The sequence below is a fragment of the Cynara cardunculus genome, assembly GCF_001531365.2.
Source record: "Cynara cardunculus var. scolymus isolate 2C chromosome LG 4, CcrdV1, whole genome shotgun sequence".
Classification (NCBI taxonomy): Eukaryota; Viridiplantae; Streptophyta; class Magnoliopsida; order Asterales; family Asteraceae; genus Cynara; species Cynara cardunculus.
The window spans coordinates 19285570-19293514 of record NC_037531.1 but is presented as its reverse complement, the minus strand read 5'-3'; the positions used below and the strand labels follow the sequence as shown (position 1 = coordinate 19293514).

The 7945-nt window shown below is 35.2% G+C and overlaps 1 protein-coding gene across 1 annotated transcript; it reads right to left on the bottom strand.

Annotated features, from left to right (window-relative positions):
• Positions 1–4122: 4122 nt before the first annotated feature.
• On the bottom strand, positions 4123–4954 carry LOC112511729. The gene has a single exon (XM_025117449.1). It carries the CDS (start codon positions 4884–4886, stop codon positions 4281–4283), a length of 606 nt encoding a protein of 201 aa, XP_024973217.1. The 5' UTR covers positions 4887–4954; the 3' UTR covers positions 4123–4280.
• Between the last annotated feature and the right edge of the window lie 2991 nt (positions 4955–7945).

Below are 7945 nucleotides of genomic sequence, written 5' to 3'. Positions count from 1 at the left end.
CTTCCTCCGTCGTAGTGTAAAATTTTTTAGAGCCGTGAAAAAAGTCATCATATCTATTTGTTGTGTGTCACTGTATATATTTTGAAACTACAACGAGAAAACAGTTTTCCTCATACCCAATACTGAGTTTGAATCCATTAGTGTCGTTTTCCTAGTTTTTGGCTTTTAATTTTAGATTTATTATGTTTCTGAAAAGAATTTGGTATAAAAAACTTGAACACCGGACCTCATATATGAAAAATGATGAACTAACCAATAGGCTAACGATACTTTAATTTTGTGAAAAAATATTCTTATATTTGTTTCTTATGGTCAAACGGTGTCACCAACGCTCATAACATCATCAAGAGCCTTCAAAAGTTCAGGATTTATGATTATGTCATCACAATCGTCCATAGCCAGCGGCACATTAGCGGTAGCAAGGCGGTGGTGTTGGTTTCGGTGTTTCTCGTGGGTGGAAAAGAGCGAGAGAGTGGGTAAAGAGGGGTGTTAATGGCATGGTGTAGGGAAGGAGACGCGTTGTGGGTGGCGGTAGAAGGCGGAAGCAGCCCAATTATGGTGGCGATGGAGGGTTTTTTCCGGCGATCTTACCACGCCTCATCATCGTGTTAAGATCATTGAGGAATTTTCCCTTATTTAACATGAAGAACATTCATTACATGCACCAAGCTCCATATATATATATATATATGCTTTGTTGGCCATTAATTAATTACTGGTAACTTTGATTTGATTGACTGAAATTGGTGTTTGCAGGTAAAGAAGGGGAAGAAGACATTGGTATTTAAAAAGGAAAAAAAGGCACTTCACAAGGCAAGGGGTTGGTTATTGTGGAGTGTTTTACATGTTGGACACATAAAAGTAAATATCTAATTCCTTGAATACATACATATAGGTGGAGGTTTAAACGAAAACACTTTTATTTTACGAGAACACCATTATCACATGTGATAATAACACGCGTGAGGAGACTCTGTGATGTGTGAACGACGTGTTGCTGCGCCATAGGTTGTCTGCGTCTATGATTTAGCATCACATGTGATAGTCTTGATGAATTATAGTATCATATCAACAACACATATCACATGTGATCATACTTGTGAGAGAGCTTAGTGGTGTAAGGGTGATTTAGATATCATAGTGGTAATACAGTTGGTATCATAGTGGTTTCGAAATTTACTTGGTGTGTTTTGGATATCATTTTATATGTATTTCGGGTATCACATTGTGTATCTTGGTGTATTTTAGATATTTTTGATACTTCACTTTCATTAAATAACTTTATATACCATCAAACCTTTACTTTCTATGCATGCATAATTATAATTATAGTTATAATATACATCAACTTTGTTATATGTAGTAACAAAACATGATGTCATTTTTCATCCTTTGTTGATTAAACAACAACTAGTTGTGTTGAGAAAGGCATTTCACAAGGCTTTATAGGAGGAAAACATGACCTCATCACTTACCCATTGGGGCATGCTTCAAATTAAGTTGGTGATCATTTTTTCCACACACAAAGAACACTCATTAAAATAAAAACAAAGAGGAAAGATTGACTTTTAGAAGTCAAAAAGATTACTTAGAGATGACAATTATGACCGAACCAAACCAAACCAACTAACATGTATATCAATTACAAATAGATCTTTGATCTAGTGGTGTCGTAGTCCTTGACCTTCAATTAAACTGTTTACTTAGCAGATGAGGGTTTTGGAGAGTGAATGTTGATGGAAGTACGTACACAAAATATAAAGAAGTATGCAAGAGGCTGCGGGTACACAGCTCAAAGTGTATTTCGTAATCATCACAAAAAATGGGATTCTTTGATTTCTTTTTCTTAATCTCCAAAGGATTCTATTTAGGGTTTTGTAAAGTAAAGATTTTGGTCAATTTCGTCTTTTCAAAAGTTGCCCACCTTCCATTTTGCTTTTCATCAAAACTTCCTATGAATATATATATATATATTTTGGTTACGGGTTTCTAGAAAGTAGGAACCATATGTAAGGAAGCATTTCAGAGTTGATCTAACGAATGAGGGCCTAAATGAAAAACGAAAAGTAGCAAAACAAAAAAACACGTGTTTCCAAACATGTTATAAAACAATGTTTTGAACTTTTGAATCGACACATCATGAGCATGAAACGTAAATAGTAAAAGTTATTTACATTTAAGTGCGACATCACTGTTGGCTTGGTCATGGACTAATATGAAAAATAAGGGTTTCAGATTTGACACCAAACCATTAATTAATTGGTGAGTCTTAGAAAGTTTATAAGAAAAGTTCACAAAAACCCAACAAATTATCTCAATTTGAATGATTAAGTTCTTGAACTATTTTTTAAATGAAAAAACCGTTAAACTTTCTTATTTCGATTTATTAAGTTCGTAAACATTTTTTTGAATAAATTAATACGCCATCAGTTATATTGTAACCAAATCCAACGCTATTAAAACTCTTTGCAAACAATGGTATTCCCCCCCCCCCCTGGGGGCACTCTCTGCTACCCCAGCGTTGTCCGTTCTTCATACCGCCTAACACGCTTTTGGCCCTGCAATTGATCTCCCGCTTTTTGATCTATCAAAAGATTACTGATTACAAGTACTATTTTTGGGTTAAAATGATATACGTAACCAATTTCTAAAAGTTCGATGGTTTAATTTATTGAAAATTTTGTTTAGGAACTTAATCTTTCAAAATGAGAGTTCAATGGTATCTCATTTAAAATAAAAAAAAATTAATAGTTTTTTTTCATTCAAACAAATTGTTCGGGGACTTAATCATTTAAAATTAGAAAGTTTGATGGTTTTTTCATTTAGAAAAATAATTCAAGAATTTAATCATTTAAAATGAAATAATTTGTTTGGTTTTCTTTTTGAATTTTTCTCAAAGTTTATGATCGATTGAAAGAAAAAACCATATACAACTATACAAAGTTTACGATGAATTTTTAATCAAACTCTGTCTGGAACAACTTTATGCACATATCGATCAATTCTAGGAGTCTTAGAGAACAATCAAGAAAATTCTCAATAGTTTTGTAAGACTTGAACCGGTGATCTCTAAGCAGAATCCCCATTGGCCTAAGACTTGATGTCAGTTGAGCTAACCCCACAAGATTCATGTTCAGATGAATTCAAAGCAACTCATGGGACCGGCGTATACCTATCCAAGACGGAAACGAGGCGAAGGAATTTGATCATTTAAAAGAAGTAATCCAAGGACTACTTGTTGTCCTAAAATCCGATAGTTTGAGTTGGGCTCTCGCCTCTAACGGTCTGTTCTATGTTGGTTCTTTGAGACGGAACATCGATAATGCTTACTTGGGAGTAGGGGAAAGGAGACCCCCTAAAGTGAAATATTTATGTGGAGAGTGATGCTAGATAAAATCCCTTCGAGGACAATCTCAATAAAATGAATGCGGACCTCGACAATATTCTATGTCCGCTTTTGTGGCTCTGGAACTGAAACCACCAATCATCTCCTGTTCAATTGCACCATGTCGTAAGAAGTTTGGAGATTTACTGAAAGATGGTGGTCAATATCCTTTCCCTGCGGACAGGTCCATGGAATCGATGATCAACGAAATCAACTCTTCAAACAAGTACAGTCATGTTAAGAAAGCTCTAGAAGCAGTCTTCTTCACTAGTTGTTACATTTTATGGTGTTTCCGAAATAGATAAGTTTTCGATAGTTCCCCTCCTCGTAAAGATTCACTACTCGATTAGATTGTGGAGAAATCATTTACTTGGATTTCTGTTAGGTGTAAAATGAGTGTTAAAAACGCAACTGTGTGGAGGTTCCAACTTCCAACCATCTGATTGTATCAGAAACCTGTAATGTATCTATCTCTCGTTTGCTAGCGTGTAATAAAGGCTCTGGATGCCGTCTCATAGAACCTCTCGCATACGTCTAATTAGCATCCTCGTGCATTTGATTATCTCAACATGGGGAGTTTTCGATTCGCGACTATTAATAAGGGGTATGGTTGTGTAGCGCGGCCGTGTCAGCGATCTAACGATCAAGGAGGAATTTTCTTTTGGAATTCCCATTTTCAACATGAATTGAAGAAATTCACATGCATCAAGCTTCATCTAAATTGGTATTGCCCATCGATTATTGATATTGATTTCCATTACAATTAATAACCTAATTAAAAGGGTATCACGATTAATTTTTAGGGTTACACAAATCACCAAAACCTACAAGGGATCAAAAGTATAGTTTCAAGTAACCCCCTCATCTATTAGCTAATGACATTTTAGTCCCTCACTCAATTTTCACGTATTCGATCATTGTAGAACCTCCTTATGAACCTCTCAGCAGCCTCGTCCACCTGACCATCTTCTTCACCATGAATTAAAGCCAAGGGTGAGTCTTTTATGCTCAATGGCTCAACCATCGGTGTGGTCCTAGATCGGGCGGGTAGTGGTGGCGACGCCATGGAGCTTGCGATCATGATATCAAGCGCCTTCAAAAGTTCAGAATTGGTAATTATATCAACACAATCATCCGCTGGCGCCAGCGGAGGGTTAGTAGTCGCAAGGCGGTGAGACTTGTTTTGGCGTTTCTTGTGGGTGGAAAAGAGAGAGAGTGGGTAAGGTGGGGTGTTGCTGCAGCTGAATTCGTATTCTCCTGGTAGTGGTGCGGTGAAGGAGAGGTGTTGTGGGTGGTGGTGGTCAAAGGCGGAAGCCGCCCAATTGTGGTGGTGATGGAACATAAGGTTGTGGAATGCCTTGCCGGCGATCTTGCCACGCTTCATCATCATGTCAAGATCAAGAAGGAATTTCCTTTTGGCAATTCCCTTCTTCAACATGAAGAACATAACCCTCACCAAACTCCATACTTTCTTCGCCATTACTGGTAATCTTGACTCCATTTTCTTTAGGGTTTTGATGAATGCGATGAGAGAGAAAGAGAGATCTAGAGAGAGAAAGCTTGAGAGTTGTGGTTGTGGTTGTGGTTGTGGAAGATGGCATGGGTATTTAAAGTGGCAAAAAAGTTGGTCATTGGGAAAGTTTTGAGAACGTTGGAAACAAGCTATAATTAAATGGGCAATGCTTTTCTACGTTATTATACCTTTATTAGTATACTTTAATAATATATGCAATTAGGTGTTGTCATTTTAAATACGTTCACGTCGTGTTATGGTACAATGTATCGTGAACGATATGGTACAGTTACATTCTTTGCAAAACCCTTAACGTAAGTCTACTATATATATATAAGATACATGTAGCTTACAGTTTTTAAAACCGTAAAGTCAGTATCTTTTGCGGCTTTTGTTTATATATATATATATATATATATATATATGGTAATTCTCCACTTTTATGATTTGTGAATTTGCCGATCCTCTGACCTTTTGTCCTTACCGTGCGTACCAGAAGGAGAAAAAACGGAGGGTACCCAAAGAACGTTTCGTAATCAAAATCTTTTGATTTTTTCATGAGAATTTGGATCGTATTTGTACAAGTTCAATAGAACATAAGAAACTGTTTGATGTTTTAGAAATGAAAAATGACACTATCTTACTTGAAAATGGGTTTGTTATAGGACTACCGAGGTGGTGGTTAATATAGTGCTTAATATAGCTCACTACAACAAAATTGGGTTTATAGGATGCTCCCAATTTTTAAGCGTCCTAATAGGACCAAAAAATAAAGTGTCATATCTAAAGGCGTTATAATAAGTTTATATTACGTTTTTTTACGTCGTAATAAGTGTTTTAGCACACGTACTTTTAATATAAAGTGTTCCATTAGCAACTTTATATGACACTATTTGAAAAACAATCATATAAAAACAAGTGTCCTGTAAAAAATTGAGTTTATAAGACATCTTCTATAAAGTTGCTAATGTGACGCTTTATATTAAAAATGTCATAAAAATTTGTAAAGACGTCCAAAAGCATCATATAAACTTGTTACAATGTTTTTAGATATGACGTTTTATATTTTAGTTCTATAAATTAAGTCCTATAAAACGGTTTATTGAGACGCTTAGAGATTGAGAACGTCCTATAAACCCAATTTTGTTGTAGTGAATGGCTCTTAAGTTTATAGTTACCACAATTGTTCGTCTTATATAGAGATGGAGTAAACGATGCATGAGATAAGCGAGGAATGCAGACCGCATCCTCCTCCTCCCTATTTAATGTACTATATAACGAAATTGAGAAACATTCCAAGACCAAACAAACATGGATGGAATAATGCTGTAAATTGCCACTACAAAAATGAAGAGTATCAACGACGGAAAATTCTCTCGTTAATCCGTTGCTAAAGGGGTCTTCTATTGATTCGTCGTTGAAGAGAAAATTCCCTCAACGAGGGATTTTTTGTTTCTATCATGATACTTTGTTTTCGAGTAGTGTGTTGCTGCTTTCTCTCGATCTTCAAGAAATTCCCACTTCCAAAATTATATTATTTGCTTTTATTTCAGAATTTAAAAAAAAATGGTCCAATATTTCGACAGATCAGTGACGGATAAATCCGTCAGTCAATTTATTTTTCTTAAAATAATTCATCGAAAAATAATTAAATTTTCGGCGGATTTTCTGCTAGTAATTTAATTTTTTTTAAATATATGAATTTTAAAAAATATAATTTAAATTACCGGCAGAAAATCCACCGATAAATTATCTTAATAACTAAATTAATAAAATCAAGAAAATCGGGAAAATGGAAAAAGGTCAGTGGCGAATCTACGGCTGCAAGAAATTGTGTTTCCGGCGAGCCTTTTTATGGCAATTGGAATCCAAAAACACAATTTCCGACGGATTTGTTCGCTGAAAAAAGTCTGTTTTTTAATAGTGATGCATGATGTTGTGTTTATTAGCATGCATCACATAGAAATGATGGTTTTAGACGTAAATAATTATTACACTTGTTGGTTCATATATAATAACTTTATCCTTAAATATCTGTACACATTCTTTATAGTTGGGTTTCGCTGATAATTAAGGAGAGTTAAAATGAGAAGTGTAAAAATAGATCTCCACTCTTGAATGCACATTAGTTAGAGATGCACCGTATCAAACGTCATTCATGGATGAATTTGAGATTAAAGGTAATCATGGGTACAAATCCCTTTTCACACTTCTCACATTTACTCTGTATCTCACAGGATCCTTCGTCACATTTAATAAAAATAAACGTAAAGATTTAGTTATCTATTTTTGAACTATAAAACAAAAATAAATAAACCACAAGGGTGGTGACTGATTGGTTTGAGCTTTGCTCCAAAGGTCAAAAGTACCAGGAGGTCTCGTATTCAAATCCAAGGAGGAATAAAAATCCCCTTATAGCCACAGAGGTTTAAATACGATGACTTCGGGTCATCTACAAAATAAGTGGTCATCCTAGTATTTATCGGCTCGCATAACAAGTTGAATATCCAAAAATATCCAAATTTATGGTGACTTGCTTTACTTAGCAAGGGAGGTTTGTGAGCATATGCTTTTGGTGGAAGAAAGTTCATACCTTGATTCACCCACCCACGCCCACGCCCACGCCCACGCCCACGCCCACGCCCACGCCCACAGAAACCAAGAAAAATGATCTCCTAAATTTTCTTTTCACCCCTTGAGAAATTTGTAATAACTTTTAACCCCCTCAATTTTTGCATTTTATTATTTTATGGTCAAATATATTGTTTCATTGCTCTTGTATTCTTAAGACGTGACGTTTATATATCTGTCGAATGTTTCAAACATGGTTAATCATTCAAAATCGTGTGATATCTATGATTTGGTATATTGAATTTTACTGATCTTTATTTTCATAAATTGTTAAAACGTCACTTTTGAACCAAGAACAGTTTATTATTATGATTTAATAATTTGTAAATTAAATACTGGCCCTGTAAATATATTGTCACCCTGACGTCGACACTCGCATATTAGGGATAAAATATACATGTCTTCGGTTTTGATTT

What these genes read in the sequence shown, in the direction of transcription:
- LOC112511729 (XM_025117449.1), bottom strand. Translation starts at nt 4,886, where the DNA reads ATGGAGTCAAGATTACCAGTAATGGCGAAGAAAGTATGGAGTTTGGTG.